Source organism: Pholcus phalangioides, unplaced genomic scaffold (genome assembly GCF_987345545.1).
Source record: "Pholcus phalangioides strain wild (caught in Gottingen) unplaced genomic scaffold, Ppha-v1.0 ptg000009l_1, whole genome shotgun sequence".
Taxonomy (NCBI): domain Eukaryota; kingdom Metazoa; phylum Arthropoda; class Arachnida; order Araneae; family Pholcidae; genus Pholcus; species Pholcus phalangioides.
The window spans coordinates 5,292,504-5,309,879 of record NW_028301602.1 but is presented as its reverse complement, the minus strand read 5'-3'; the positions used below and the strand labels follow the sequence as shown (position 1 = coordinate 5,309,879).

The 17,376-nt window shown below is 36.0% G+C and overlaps 1 protein-coding gene across 1 annotated transcript; it reads left to right on the top strand.

Annotated features, from left to right (window-relative positions):
- Nucleotides 1-1,839: 1,839 nt before the first annotated feature.
- Nucleotides 1,840-17,068, top strand: LOC149081663 (uncharacterized). Its single transcript, XM_089236840.1, has 3 exons — nucleotides 1,840-1,910; nucleotides 11,614-11,944; nucleotides 16,790-17,068. Exons 2-3 carry the CDS (start codon nucleotides 11,682-11,684, stop codon nucleotides 16,833-16,835), a joined length of 309 nt encoding a protein of 102 aa, XP_089092966.1. The 5' UTR covers nucleotides 1,840-1,910; nucleotides 11,614-11,681; the 3' UTR covers nucleotides 16,836-17,068.
- The last annotated feature ends 308 nt before the right edge of the window (nucleotides 17,069-17,376 follow it).

The window sequence follows — 17,376 nt, the reverse complement described above, 5'->3', positions numbered from 1 at the left end:
CTCGGGGGTTATTGGAAAGCTTCAGGTTTTCCGCGAGCTTGTATGACATAATAGTTGAGGAGAAAGCCCCTGACTTTTATGTCATTGGCATGTAGGGCACACGCCGTAGCGTTGGTCACAAGTTGGTCACGCATTCAACAGCTAAAAAGCTAAAACTTGAATAAAAATAAATTTTGTAAGTTTAGGTCATTTTTCTGAACTTTTTTTATTTTTGCTGATTTAATATTAGCAATATCGTGGAATAAAAAAAATAATTTTTCAACTGTATCACACAAAAGTAAAGGCATAAAAAACAAATATTCATTACCCTCTATGGTCTTGTATATATTTGAATATACATGGTAAGTAAGTGGTAAAAAAAAATCCATCATACCAATTTTTCGGTATTTTAAAGTTGCATCATTTAGTGTCATTTCAGTACAAAAAAAACTGCACATAAGCGCAATATTTTTCTATCTAGAAAGAATTGATTCCTTGTGTGTGATTTTTTGAGAGGTGCTGAAATTTTGTGTTCAGAGTTTACTAAAATCACATCAGATTGAGTGAATTTGAAGTAAAATCCCCCCCCCCAAAGAAAAAACTATTCAACTTTGCTAAGTAAGATTTTATCTGTTTATAGATAAGACAATAATACAAAAGGCCATGCTTTGCTCTTAATTATCCATTTTAGCTAATGGAAAACATCATTAAAAATAAGTTACCTGCACCAATTTACATCCGTTTTTGTGAAAAAAAATTTAGTACGTTTATGTGGGGTGAACTACAGAGGGTTAAAACTCAAGCCTGAGCCCGAACGATCGGACGAGTGAAATACTACCAAAAATTCAAGGTTTCAAAAATTTCCCGGTCTTAAAGGGTTAACCTCTCGAAGGTGGAAAATCAGAAAAAAAAAAGTTATTGAAATGTCACTTTGAACATAACCGCAACACACAGCTAAAAAGTAACTATAAACTATGTAAGCCGTAGCTTTATTACAGAAAATGTTAAGATTTGGATAGCCTAGGATTTTGACACCATACAGACCAGACCTACAAGATTCGTTTTACTGCAAAATAATCATTTGATAACAATATTTATAACGTACAGTTTTTCACTTGACATCATTTAGAATCAAACATCCCTGAAAACTAGAAAAAAAAATGGAGCTACTACTGTAACATTTTAAAGAAAGAAAATTATGTCTTTGCAGAAGGTCAGAATCAATTAATCGTCATTATTTTTTAAATCTCAAAACGAGAACATTTGTCATGGTGAAGTGAAATGTCGCACTAGTGCACACAAACACACCTAATCCGTCAAGAAATGTCACTGGTGCGCAGTAGCTGAGAAAAACCACAATTACACTTTTTTTAGCCAGTGCAATATTGGGAATTCCCATATAAATCCGAAAGTTCTAGTAGATTCTATCCAAGATAACAAAAAAAAAATTGTTTGGATTGTCACTCATTAAATTGAATAAGTGGACCGACCGCCTCAGAAAACTTTCTCTCGTCTCTTATTATCTGTTAGACGGAGAGATGTGTCTAGCGGCGAGATCTGGGCTTTTCGGTCCATTTAAGCCAAGTAGTTGCTCGAGGAAACATGTCGCTTCCTGATTCCGATACCAGGTGCCAAGATAAGAAGGTTTTTCGCTCGCTAAACCGCTCAACCGCAACCGCAAAATTCACCGCTGAAATTAGGGCTGATGTCATGACACCCCAATAAATAAATAAATAAATATACAAACAAGCCCAGAAAGTAAGCCAATAAATAATAATATGCTTATTAGACTCTAAAAACGTTATTTTAAAAATTACCTATAAAAACCATAACCTTCCATTTTGGGACCTGACTCGGTCACTTACAAACAGTTCAGACACATACAGTTCCCACTCCCTTGGATAATACCGTCAAAAGACTACATACAAAAAGTGAGTACATATTTTAATGTATATTTCAGAAAAATATACAAAATAAAGACAACAGGTTATCTACGTAAATAAGTTTACATGAACTAAAAATAATATCACCCCTAAAATTTCAATATTCATAAATTGTAGATCGTAATATATTTCGCAAAATGTGAGTACATCTAATGCACGTTGTTTACAACTGATGAATTTTGGAATTCTAGTCTACGGTGAGAGGAGACTTTTAAAATTTCTTAAGGTATAAAATTTAGTGTAAGATCGATATAGAAGGTTCACCAAAAGTCCAAACTCAGGTATCCTGCATGACTCTAAAAGTGAATTTTTTTCCCATAACGATCATTTCCAGAAAGCAGTGTTTCGAAAATAATTCATCATAGTTAAAGTTCATATCTGGACAATTTTTCCATAATTATCGTTATTCAAATATATGTTTCGAGATTTTATAATTTAGATAATTTCTTGTAAAGCGTTCTAATTTTCCATATCAATCGTATTATCACATCATTACATGGCTATAAATGCCTGCAAAATAAATCAAATATATGAACATTATTTATAAAATTATTCACTATCATTTTCTTAATTTAAAATAGTTTGAAATTGAAAAAAAAATAATGTTTCAAATTTCAATAAATTTTCATTTTATTTTACTAAAGATTTGAGAAACTAATAGAAAGTTAATTTGCGTAAAATGAAGTCTGAAGAAAAGGAAAGATTTTTACACCAAGAAAACAATAGAGGAGTTCCAAAGCTATTTATTTTTATCATAACCTAGGAAGAAGAGTACAATACCAATCCAAAGGATTAAAAGAAGATTAGAAGCGATCGTAAGCCATTCTTTTACGAATCGATGCATAAAAAAGCATTGCCATTCGGATCTTCCAAACATTTTCTTTTTTTGAACATCGCTTTGTTTTCGATGTATTTAGTTCATTATGATCTCATTGACTTAAAAATTTTATCAGGAACATAATCCTCTTACTGATCCAATATGCTATAACAAAGCTAGTTAATCTTTCGCGCTAGATCTTTACCCTATGTAAAGCTGAAGAAAACATTTCCTGAGTATGATATCAAAAGATGTTAAGCGTCACATTAAATATAATTCTTCATTAACATGAATAAATAATTTGAGAATTATTCAAAGTAAATTGAGAAAAACGAGTGAAGATCTAATTATTACATAGTTGTAGCTAACAAATTAAATTTATTGATATCTTCATTAGCACTAATTGGTAATAAATATGAATTTTTTTTATTTACTTCTTCTATGCGTAAATTATTAGCTGTTCCGATATTAATATTGTATATTGGTGGTTTTTTTTTTTTTTTTGCTTTGTTTAAAAATTTTCCGAATTTATCTAATTTTTCCTCTCTAATATCCCATAATATATGTAATAATAGGGTAACTCCTCGTTATTTAAAGCTAGCATATTCAAGTTGGCATGTCAGGAGAAGAGGAAAATGCGCGATATAATATAGAATAGTTTGATAAGGTTCTGAAAAATTGTAAATGAAATGCAGCAGCCTCATTAAATATTTTGTAATCAGCGTTGTCTATGAAAAATTGAGCTGTCTCATTTTTTCAAATGAATTGGGACCTCCGGTCATGTTATTTGTATCTGGATTCGTTCGGATACATTATCAATCAATTATTGTTATCAGAACCCCAAGGTCCTGATATACTAATATATAATCTGAAGCCACAATAGGCAAATTTTCCAACAAGGTGGCTGGAGCTATATGATCACATCAAGTGGTTGTAAATTTCGGCAACTCAATAAAGACAATTGCCGGCGGTGATCAATGCAAAACAGAAAAAAAAAAGTGGCATACAATCAATATTATTTGATGCATAGAAAATGAAACAATATAGTATGTACGCAACCAACACCGGCTTTATTCTACTAAAGCTCGTTTTGACACAACCCAATTGAATTCGTAGGTGTCCCCCATCCATTTGAGTTTTGGTCAGAACATTTCTGTGTCTGATACATGCAGATATAAGCCCCTAAAATGTCCATACCGTTCAGTTTAATGCTAAGAGTCTTGCGCCGAAAGAACGCGTGCTCTGAAAACATAGGCTCCCTTTTTCTTCGATGCATTTTCTATTTGCCTAATATTTCATTTTACATGAAAGGGTTCAAAGAATTCCAGAAAAAAAAGTATAGGTGCATCTGGAAAAAGATTCCGAGGTGGACATATGAGTTAATCGGGCTCTAGTGACAATGATTCTGATGATGATGATTGGTGCCAAAATTCAGCTCACGACGCAGCTATTTTATGACAATGCGTGCATTCATATCAACGGTTATGTTTGTTAGCAGAGCAGAAAAATCCCGAAAAAAAAGTCTTCGTTGTCCGAACAATTCGTAACAAGAGGGGTCCGTTTGCCGAGGTATCACTGTACTGCTATAACTAGTATTTGAAAGGAATACAAATTCTACGATTGATTCTAAAATAAAATTTAAACATGCAAGTGATCACAAAAACATGTAACGTGATGTGTATACCACCGTAAATCTAATGTTGAGTGAAATAAGAAATTTTAATTTAAGATGTGAATAAAAAAATTATTTCCTCAAATTTTTAATTAAATTTTTTTTAAATACTTGTAATTTCCCTCATTATGCTAAAGATATTTTATCCGTAAAATTCAAAAAAAAAATCTGGAACATTAAGATATTCTTGAACTTAATTCGTTATTAGACTTTGAAGAAACGCAAAAATCAATTAATACAGTAAAGCCCTTCTTAATGAACACCCCTCAGATGCATGCGGTCACCACTTTTTTTACGGTCAAATTAAAATTTCCCCTTGTATGATAAAAGTATGCATTTTAAACCCCTGATTAACGGTCACCCCTCTTTCACGGACGAATTTTTTTGTCCCGCCGGTGTGGTGTCCGCAAAAGAGATTTCGCTGTTTAATTATGGATATATCGGTGGAATTTTCTTCGAATGACGGGGAGTAAATTTCTTTGGATAAGACAAAAAAACTTCAGTATAACAGACAATATTCGTTGTTAAGCGCAGCACAGAAATTTCAATTTTTATATTTTCTCCGTAAACATTTTGTGTGAATGAAATCACAAAAGCTAAATTTTCTGATTTTTTGCTGAAATGTTTTTAAATATAGTATCTTTTGCTTTTTTTGGAATCGACCATTCAATTGTCTTCAGAAATTCCTTGTAAAATACCCTGTATGACTACGAACGCCCTTTTTATGTGAATAACAAGGCTAGAGTAAAATTTTAATAAATGGGTGGGACAAGAGTTTTATAACTTCAATGATTTTTGATGTCATATATTACAATAATTTAAAGTAGGTTTTTTTCGCCATTTGTAGGGTTTTTTTAATAACTTTAATGATTTACATTTCATCGTTTACATTTGAAAGAATTCAGTTAATGCGTAAATAGCGGAAGATTGCGTCGTTTATCGAGGAGACCGTTATTATCAGGCTCTAAAATTTCAAACGAGTGTAGGTTTTGAAAATATTTCCAAAGTCATCTTTCTTTTACATTATGGTTACCAGATCCAAAAACTGAAAAAGAAGGACGCTGTTCGAGCAGCGTTGATAACGTCACTTTTCTCTATTTTTACAATAGATGGCGTCACTATACCCACAAAAATGAGTCTTCACAATAATTTTTCCCAATTAAAACAAAACGGCTAAAAAAAAGAACAAATACTGATCCGTCTCCCTTCTTTTATGACGAATTGTTCCCTCCAATCTGGTCAGCTGTACTGCTTTGCGGCCTTTGCTTGGAGCATGACGAAGTTTTCTTCGGGCAAAAACCTTGGTTTTGTTACATTTTTATTGGCTAAGCTTTCTTATCCTTTCGTGGGGGGGGGGGGGGGCTGTTCCACGAAACCCGGGTCACCTTCTAGTTTCATGCTAACTGCTGAAGCTCGGCGGTACTTTCAGGCGACTTGCGGTGGTTGCCGGAAACAATTTTCAGTTTGTGTCGAACAAAGACATTTTATTTTCTTCAGTCGAATTTTTATTACCCTTTTAGTCTAATGCAAATCGTGGAACAGCCCCTTTAACCTCTACCCTCAAGGGTTTTTTTTCTTTTGGGAGCGTTGCTTTTATTGCCAGAGGAATCAGTATTGGGTGCTATTTGCATGCTATTTTCTTTACTTCTGAATAGGGGAAAAGGAAAGCAACCCCCCCCCCCACTCCCTCCCCAGTTCAATACAAAGCATTTGCTCTTCATTAGCAAACGATGGCATTCTCAAAAGGGATGTTGCGAATTTCTTCTTCCAGAGCTGTTTTTTAGGACTACTTTCATCATAATATCCTGGAGCCAGCTGTGCCATGGTTAGAATAGCGTCTGCCCAACACCGGTATAGTATATATAGATGGTGTTGGTCTGCCTTGGAGACAAGTTGAAGTTGGAGTCTGCCCCAGGCAACTTGGGTTCTTGTATTTTGGGAATTTCGCGACGATCGGTCCAAGCGTGTGAAAATGTGCGGGGGGGGGGGGTCCAAAACACTCTTGTCAATGAAGAGAGATATATGTTTCAGAGCGAAAAAAGAAATTTGTCAGGTAAAAGAAGAAAGAATTCCGAAAACCAGAAAAGGAGGACAAAAAGGTTAATTTTTCCAAACGTAGAAGGACGCTTGAAATGACATCAAGAAGGAAGACATGTCATCTCAAAGGAAGACGTCGGATATCCCTATACACCATAGTTTCCAAACTTTATTTGACCCATCGCCCCCTTCTTCAGAAATTATTTTCTCCCATCGCCCCCCAACGCAATCTAGCCCATAGAATCCTATGTTATACCCGTTGCTTCTACCGCTTCCCCCCTGGAATATTCCATCGCCTCAGGGGGAGTTAACGCCCACGTTGGGACCATCACTGTGCTATATAATTTTTTTTTTTTACACAATATTTTCACCAAATCGATAGAACGGAAGTCTCAAAAATAGCAGTGCTGCCCTCTTTTAATGAAATTATAAAAAATTTTCTTGTCATTGAAAAAATAAAATAAAAATACAAATTTGGGATTGATGGTGCTTAGTAAATATTATTAAGTTGAAATATATATATATACCAATCAGTTTTAAATATCTGACACACTTAACTCATAATTTATTTATAAATCGGAGATATTTTTTTTTTACGTATTGGTTCCTACGATTTATCATCATTGTCATTAGTGCTGCCATCTTTTGATTAAAATATGACAGTGAATTGGATTATATTTTTTGGAGTGAATAGTATTATGAATGATATCATATGCTTATGAGATTTTTAATTATAAATTTATCATTTCATCTAATCAATCAACCATTTATAATACAATTGAACGACCAGCGATTGTAATCTAATTCAAAAGGTAATTCATTTTAAAGATTAATGTTCTAGCACAGTAAAACAATTTATATTAATATTTTAGTATAAAATTTAGTATTGCTTCGTTGGATTTTTTTTGTCAAATTCTTCAATGGCAACGCTAGTTTGAGGGCAAATACACATTGCCACCAATCTCTCACTGTTCAGGCGAGTGATTTTAGAAATATACATAGCTTCGTTCCATATCGTTGGATTCATGGTGTTCTGTGATGGAAGTATCTTGACCTCAAGATTGGAAACAACTGCTCAGGGTGGCAAATTGTGCAGGAACAAAATTATTATAATCTTATTTTGCTGTGATGGAGGCGGCATAATCGCGTTTGTCCCTCCTCACAAAAAGACTAGTACTACCCATATATGTGAGTCATTGCAATAAATCTCCATTTATTTGGACCGGGACTTTTTCAGATTCGCTGATAATTCAGATTGCCGGGGTTCATCTTCTAAACATGATTTTTTTAACATTTAACCCTTTGGCTACGCAAATAGTTCACGGTTCAAATGCAAAGGAGGATTATAGATAAGACATTTCCCTAACTAGCTTGAGGCGATCACCGATAGACAGCACCTTCATTTCCTACCCATGTTATTAATAGCAGTGAATTGCAATGTGACGGTATGATCAGAGTTGGTGTTTGGTGTAGTAGATGACAGCACCACTAGGACGTGAAATACGCGGAACTCTGATGACATAAACATGTTGGGGTGACATATACACTCAGAATACACGTTCCGGCTTATAGCAGTGATTTAGAAAATCCACAGATGAATTTTTTAGCGGTCATGTACAGTTAAGTGGTAATATTATAATGGCAGTATATTATAATGTGGTAATATTATAACTGCAGGAAGTCCTCCATCGAGGGGTTAGCGCACGAACCTCTCGATGAGTCTAAAAAACAAGCTTACCGTTCGGAATCGGCAATAAATTGTAGGTTCTGGTCTAATTAGCCCTTGTGTGCAGAAAATGATCGTGGTGCGACAAAAATGATCAAATATAATATTTAAAGGGGAAAAAATCAGATTGTTATACGAGGACCGTCCATTAACACTGTAACACGTTTAACAATACAGCACCTCTTCCTCCTCCTTGACTTGGGCCATGCTGGAAGTTGTGCATGTATATGTGGTGTACCTAACGTAAAGTCTGTTTCTGTGCAATGCTTATTATGTTTAGTGCTGCGATCTGTCGTCAATTTTTCTAACTATGAGTGAATTTTAATGTTAAATACTTGTGCCGTTGTAGGCCTGTTGCTCTCTGTAGCTAAATTTTCGACGCGGAGACCGGTTCGCATTCCCGCCTCGAAGTTTAGAACTACAGAAAACCAACTTCGGCCGACCACTACTGTGGCAACTTTGGGGTTCGAACCCATTCGAGTCCGTCACTATGACCCCTTGACCATCACAGTGGCAGTATATACAGTACCATAGTGTACTTGAAGAAAGAAAAAATTCGTGCATAGCTCTCTTTGGACCGGGAGTCGGACTCCTTTCAACTTATAAAGATGATTTCTGAGTACTGTACTGATATTTATATACAAAAATTTTATGAATTTATGATTTCTATACCACCTAGAAAGATAACCCCCTTTTAGTCTCCCTCTTTTGGGTTCTATGGATAGTCATACGCGGAGAGGGAGCGGGTACAATAGGGGTAACACCCCTTCCCTTAGTGTACTTGATATATTAATGGTCTACCATAGTGTACTTGATATATTAATGGTCACTACTGACCAATTTGTTTATACCATCGGACACTTCAGGTCGGCTGACGTTGGTTTTCAGTTTCCCAACCTGCACCGTCGCCACAGTGGTTGTCGACTGAAGTTGGTCTCCTGTGGTTCCCAACTTCGAGGCGCAAATGCGAGCCGATCTCCCCATTAAAAAGTCTCGCCACAGAGAGCAACAGGTCTACAACGATAAATCATCAATCATTACACTTCACTCGTAGTTAAAAAAACTGGTGGCAGATGGCAGCACTACACATAACAAGCATTACACAGAAACAAACTTCACGCCAGGTTTCACTACACGTACACGCACATTCCAACATGTACCAATCCGTTAGAAGTTCCGCACAGGAATATGAACGAGGTGCATGTCTGGTTTAGTAGTAGCACTGAAAAATCAAACACAAGCCTACATACACACTCAGACTGTTCGCATGCACACTTCCGGCACAACTCATTTAACAGTATATTGCTCATAGCGGTAAACCGGACTTGTACTTGGTTTGAAAGAAAAGAGTCCTGGGGTGAGACTGTGCATGATCCTGATATTGTTAGGTTTTCCAGCGGTGCTCAGGTCTTTGTTGACCACCTGTTTATAACTCTTCCTAGAGACAGAGCGGTGGGAACATGATCTTGTTATAAGGAGGGTGTGGAAACAGTGCCTCTTATTGCATCGACCCCCCTCCCCCAGTGTCCGCAGGACAGGTGTTCAGGTGCATGGTCCCCCCATATTTATGTATTGATATGTGTGTGAGAGTGTGCACAACAAGTGGGGAAGTGTGGGGGGGTGAAATTGTTTAACGGGTCCTGCTGCTGGTTGGCTTGTGGCTCTCTGGCCTGGTGAGGACGGTTTGCTGGTCTTGGCATTAAAAAAAGATATTTATGGGAAAAAAGTAAAAGTAACTAAAAACATGGCATTAGACTGCATCTACTGTTTCAATAACAGATTATAATAATTGGCGTGAAAATAGAAAAAAATGTATAGAAAATATATAGAAAAAAATAGTTTTTTAAAAAAGAAATTTCCATTGAAAGAAAAGTTTTAAAGTTATTTAAATGGTTCAGAGCACATAAAACACTGAAGAAACATCGTATTAACTGATATTTCACTGAACCCGATTATTTTATAAACGGGCACAGTTAATCAAAGTAATCAATTATCCTGTAAATTATTGAGAAATCGATTTCTTGGATAAGTAAAAAACGATAGAAAATGTGAAGACATATGACCAAAATTAGAAAGTAGTATTTAATGTTAAAGGTAGATGGCGCTGAGAAACAAAATCCATTTATTTACGCGCGCATGAAATCGAAACTTAAACTGACTCGAAATGAAACAAAATTTGTCCACTGACCAAAACAAAAAGTAAAAATTTTACTAACCAGTACTAATTGCATCAAATCTTACTATAATTGAGTTCACACGCAGATGTAGTAAATTTTATTTTAAAATTATAATTTAAAACGTAAGAAAAAATTTCTCTGAAAAATGAAAAAATATTCCAATAAAATGCATCAATTCAGAGATTAATTTTTTAAGTCAACAGCAGAGGGCGCTAGAAAAAAACATCTTTTTCTGGTAGTTTAGTCAACAAATTACTCGCGCGTTGTTCTTTCGTTTTCTTAACTACACAAATTCCACTTAATTTTTGCATATGATTCTGGTTACTTGAAAAACTTGTTTGAGAAGTTTCGAAATCCCCAGCCTATTCCAGCACCGGGTGGGGGGAATTGCTTTGCTGCGCGGGAACACTTTTAAAATCCAAACCATTCCATCTGGAAGGCAATCGACCGGCCCTTAAGACATAGCCGTAACTATGATCTTTGTGGAAAGGGGCAAACATTATTTTGCTGCCACCAAAACTTTAAAACTCAACAATTTTGTAACGGTGTTCTTTGTACCCACCTAAAATTGCCGCACCCTAAATTTTTCCACCCGGGGTAGTTGCCTTCTGCTCCCCCCCCCCCCAGTTACGGCCCTGAGTAAGGGTTGAAATTTTCTCAATGCTATAAACATCCAAGTTCTACAGAATGTATCCTTTAAAATACGCGTGTGTTCTCTAAATATGTATAAATATGTGTCACGAATATACATAAAACATTACCGAAATAGGAATTTATTTCAGCAAAAATACAAAATAGACAATTTTTACAAAAAAAGTTTAAAAAGTAGGCAAAAAATGCATTTACGGTGTTTTACCTGAAATTCCAGGGACTCTAATTATCACAATAACTACGAAAACGCTGTTCTCATTCACGATTTTAGTAAATATTACAAATTCAAGTAAGCACCGTTGAAAAAACGGAGCGAATGAATAAAAAAAATCGAATATCCCATCATACGGGACACAACAGGTTCGTCGAACTGTTTCATACATTTTACTGGTCCTTGGGTTCAGAAAGGTTGAGAAATATTGCCCCAGAAAAATGTTTACGAGGTGCACGTACGGCTTGGCAGTAGTGTTCTTAAATCTGAATTTCAAGTTTATGTGTTATCCGCTATCAATGACTCACCATTCTATTAGTGCTCCTGCATAATTTTCTTATGTGTAGTATTATTATCACACTTAACATTCATTTTATTAATTCCGATCATTCAATTTCAGGAACATACAAATAAACCACAAATTGGCCCTTAAGTATTTCTGAGATCATCCACTCACAAACAGAGAACATGCAGCTTTTCAGGCCTGTCACTCTTTGCATTGTGATCTTTTTCATCGGAATTACGATGATTAACGCAATCCATCATAAACATGGCTACGGACTGGAGACGCTCTTAGGAGCTGGGATCATAGCTAAACTACTGCAAGGTGATCATGGACATCACCATCACCACCATCATCACCACCACGTTAAGAAAGTTTACGTTCCAGTTCATCATGGTCACCATCATCATGGCCACCATCATCACGGACATCACAGGTCGCAAGCAATGTAAGTTGCATAGGTGTCAATGCTTCCAATTTACCCGGAAGGCTTCCAATTTTTTAACCGTATTAAAATCCTCAAAACCATATTCTTCCATTTTTCGTTTCTTTATACAAAAATCCCTAAAAAATTTTAAATTGTGCTTCGATTGAATGAAAAATGTCTTGAGTAATATTTTTTTCAGTCCTTGCAATTATAAGCTGACCATATTTTCTTGAAAAATATGGGAAATTAAGGCGGAGAATAGGCAATTGTTGCCAAATATGATGCTTAAAGTATAATCAAAGTTGCCAATTATTGCTAAAATCGTCAATTTGGAAGAAGAAGCGTTACTGCGAAACAGTGGATAAAAATGAATTCTACAAAAAAAAAGGAAAACGTAAAAAATGACATGTGAGATACAATATTCATATTTACAGTCATAATTTTCTTTTATAAGTTGGTGAAATGATTTCAATCTTTTATACAAATGCAACCCCAAAGGCCACAACAGGCAAATTACCCAGCGAGGTGGCTGAAAAAAAGATTCCCATAAAAAAATTGTTTGTCTTATCTAAGTATGAATAGTTTCTCGATTTATCCCGATATGTTCATCGTACTTCTTTTTAAACATGTAAATTGTGTTAGAATTCACGACCTTCGGATGTAAGCTATTCCATTAATTAACATCCCTATTAGGGAAAACTCACTGCGACACCATAGTCTGGAATTGTCCCATCGTTCATCATATCCATCCCGTTGAAATTTTCAAACACTTTGATCATATTCCCTGACAACTGCGTCCCTCCAACGCAAACATATATTCAAGGAATCAAGTTTTTCTTCATTGCTGAAATCTTGTGTGCCAACAAGAGCACGCGTAGCTCTTTTCTGCAACTTCTCGACGAAGTCAATGTCCCTCTGCAGGTATATGCGGTCTCCAAAACCTTACTGCATACTTCAGTCCAGGACGAACCAATCCCGAAAAAGCGGAAGAATGACTTTAGGAGAAAATGAAGAGGCCTTTGAATAAATGAAACCGAGCATTCTAATCGCTTTTTTTGACCACCGCTGAACAATGTTCAGAGATCCTAAGCCTCTCGTCGATGAAAATTCCCAAATCGGTGACCCTAGTCGCATCCGTGATAGTAATACCATTCAACTCGGAAGTGAAACGTAGGTTGTTCGAACCAAAATGAGAGGCCGCGTACTTATATCAGTGAAGGATAAAAATATTAAATTAACCTTAAATATATATACGAAAAAATCCCATTTTCCCTTTTATACGTATGACATGTTTCCTTCAGTGTTTCATCACGTGATAAACTACAGATTTTTCAAGTCTGGAAATTGTCACCCTGAAGTTATACAACAGGAATCTCTATAAAAAATCTTTTTTCTCTAAATACATAAATAAATTTAAACTCCTAAAAATTCCTGTTGCCCTATTTTTATAAAACCTATATTACGAGTATTATCGAATGCTATGGGCCTTTATTATCGTATTTAAAAATATGATAAAATTCTGAACCAAATAATACCAAGCTTTAAAATCATCCATTTTGAACAGTAGACTCTTCCCGAAAAACTCGTGTGTATCAAATATTACTCCGAGAATCGCCGAAGGAAACAGATTTCATGCTTAGTACCATCCCAAATGATCATCAAAGCAATCGTTTGATCACCAAGGGATTTCGTTTCACTGTGAACGTTTTTGCCCTCCATATTTAACGGAACTCGCGAGCCAACGTTGTATTTTCTTCCTTATATATATGTATTTATGGTTATTTACTTGTAGTCGTGCATATATACCGGTCTGTATTCCCACAAATGCTCTAAGAAAGCCCTTAGGCATGGAGTCCGTATGTAGAGTACGTTTCGAAATTCAGGACAGGAACACCCCGAAGCTATTTGTGATGATGATCCTCGTGACAGAGCAAATCGAGCGGATTGTGTTCTCTGCATCAGTACAAATACGTTGATTTGTGTTATGTTATCGTACGTTTTTGATTATCGTACGATGACTTATTTAGTTATTTAAATTTCGCAATAATTTTTTTTACCTCAATGTATGATGAGAAAAATATATAAATCGCTATCCAAATAATATAAAGCAGTGGTTCCCAAACTGTGGGTCGCGACCCCCTGAGGGGCCGTTCGAGCAACGAAGGGGGAGGTCGCGGAAGATTTTCGAAATTTTAAATGTCTTAAAATAAATTTATTTATATTCTTTCTCAACGTGAATAAGCATATATGTTGAACTTAAAACACACCTTAACTCATAGCTCAGCTACTTATCATTCATGTACGCACTCACTAGTTAAACGTAAAGCACACAACTAGTAAATTAGAAATTACAGGATGTCTTTAAAAGGAAACCCCCCCCCCATTAAAATTTAAAATCTTAAACGCTGAAAATGAAAATATATGTACAGGGTGCATAGAAATATGGGTGTATGACATTTTACTGCCGAACCGTTAATTCCAGTTTTCCCACTGATAAACTTCCAATTTGAAAGAGTTTTCAAATAACGTGTAGTACTCAGATATGTAATTCATGTTGCAAGGGGTTCTATAGTTTATTTATATCTTTATAAAATAAAAATAAATAAACTTTCATACAGTTCCCATTTGCCGCAAAACTCAATTTATTGCCCTGTCTCTCCTGATGCCAACAAGAAAAATTCCACCGTTCTAAGTGCACCATTCGCTGAGATATTCTAATTCGAAAAAAGGAGGAAAGTTAGGAAAACACAGCATTCAATGCGGGAAGACCGTTTTACCCGCTTTTAATGCTGTTTTTTCTCGACTTTCCCCCGTTTTTTTGATTCGAATATCTCGGTGAATATTGCGCTGAGAAAAGTGAAATATTTTTTGTTGGCTTCAGGAGAAACACTGCAACAACTTTTTTCAATTGGGGTATTGAGGCACATGGGAGACTGTACAAAAAGTTATTTTTTAAATAACTGCACATTCCCTTGAAACATGAATGACATATCTGAGTACTACACGTTATTTGGAAACTTTTTCTAACTGGAAGTATTCCTCTAGGATCAACGGTTCGCCAGTAAAATGTCATTCCGCTGTTTGCTATGCGCTCTGCATATATTATTTTTTCATGCTAGCAGACCCTGCAAAATTTAAATTTTACATGATTACCAGGATTACAATTTTAATTACCAGGCTATACGAAATCATGTAATCATGTAGTTGCAGATTTTGATGATAGTAAGCCCTACAACCATTCCACTTTCATTGATTGGCAAACACAGGCTGATGTACACAATGCATACACACACACACATCAAGCACGACACTTACGTATCTGGATCTCAGTATGTCGGTTTTCAAAAGAATCAAAAAATGCAGAATTGATTACGCACATATGAATGCTATCGGTGCAGCTCCATCTAGCGATTAAATTTCAACCGAAGTTGGAAAATAAGGGTGGTCACCATTAGAATTTTCGTCAGAAGGGGGCCGCTCCTCAAAATTTTGGGAACCACTGATACATGGGTAATTATGAATCCTTAGTACAAACTTCGAGAGGTGATTGAGCAAACAATAATTACTTTTTCTTAATGAATCAATTTCTAGACGTGAGTTGTTCGCGATCTCTAGCATAGCTCAAAATGATTCCCAAACATTCAAGCTTCAAGAACCTTTTTGAATAAGTCTGAACCTTGCGTAATTTACGCATTCATAGCCCCTATAAATTCGTAAGAGATTGCGTTGTATGCTCTTAGAAATGCTCAGAAATCTTGCGTATCTTCATAGATGCATAAGAGACTTGCGTATTCCTAGAAATCGGTAGGAGGCTTATCTACCCTTTCAAATGCGTAAGAAATTTGCTTACCGCTAGACATGCGTATTTTATGAAGCTTTCTTACCCTCAAAATGCGCACATGTCGGGCATCTTTAGAAATTGATAAAAGACTCGCTAAATAGAAATTCACAGGAAGCTTACGTATCCCAGGACCGTCTTAAGATCATCATGGGCCCCCGGGCAAATCGGTTTTTCTGAGTCCCCCCCCCCCCTCTGATTAGATATACCTTTGCCTACCAATTCACGAGCTTAATATCGAAATTCTTAACCAGACTTCATTATCATGAGACGCCTCCGGGGAGAGCCCGGGTTGGTCCATGTGTTAAGATGTCACTGGTGTATCCACAGAAGTGACAAAAGGCTTTCGTATAACAAGAAATGTGAGATAATATTGCATACACACTTTTATTGCACCATAAATAATTGCTTGCAATTCTTTGATTTCTTTTTACTCCGTTTATCCATCGTTGCTGATAATTTTTCGGGTATTCCTGAATTGCACGTACGTAACCCTCCCCCTCATACCGAAGGTACGCGTATACAGGTTGGGAGGCCCCCCTACTCTAGCGGCCTGTTTAGGAGCTATTCGTGACCAGTTTAATAGTTTAATTAGATTGCTATCACACACAGGCGGGAAGAATCCAAGAACTGCAACAAATTTATTTAAAGTATTTTATTTAGAGCATTTACAATGTGTTTTTGTTCACCAGTAGGCCTATGTGTTTTTTTTTTTTTTTTGGCTTGTCATGCTCGGAAAATAAGTGTCTGCCTATTCGGAATCCCCAAATACGTCCATCATGATAAAAATTTCAGTCGTAAATGACCACACTATATTGATAGGATTAGGCCCATAAGAGTGACAAATTGAAACACCTCAAGCCAAGCACTGCCCTCTACTAGTTATTTTATTTTTCTTTCAATGTAGGCTTATTCACCAAGAATTAATGAGTTTACAATGAATATATACCTTGATATAAATATTTGTAGGCTGTGAACTTTTATTCGAAAGTGCTTTGAATTTTGAATACATTTGTTTGATGTTTCAGTGACCATCCACGTGATTTCTCGCTGCATATTGAAGACATGGAATGAAGTTGATGAGGCGAAACCACTCTCTGTACAAAGAACATATTGCACACTGCGCCCGCTCATTTTCTTTTTTGCCATGAGTCATTTGGACGACGTTGCTTGGAGGTGGATGAATTGCAACCATTGATGAACCACTTGGCTAACGAAGACCCTGCCTACCTCGAGTCGGACTCCGAGCCGTACGATGGTACACACGCTTTCACGCATACCGAGTGAATAATTCCGGTGGATGGCAGATTTGGTGTAATTCTGCAGCTATTCTGTGATAAACATTTCAATTGAATCGATATTTTGTCTCACTTGTGTCATTATTCGAGTAAATTTTTATCATTCGATTTCAATAAACATACAAAAATGGTACAGTGCAGAACGCAACGAGCAACTTAAACTTACCTGAAATCGGAGCGCATTTTAAATCCTTCGCTATCACCAACGTTTGATTCTCACAGTGAATAAATTTCAAGAATAAATTCCTTGAAGTGAAAGAGAGAAAAGATGACTATATACTTTTAGGAATTCAGAATAGTCATGTTTCCTAAATTGG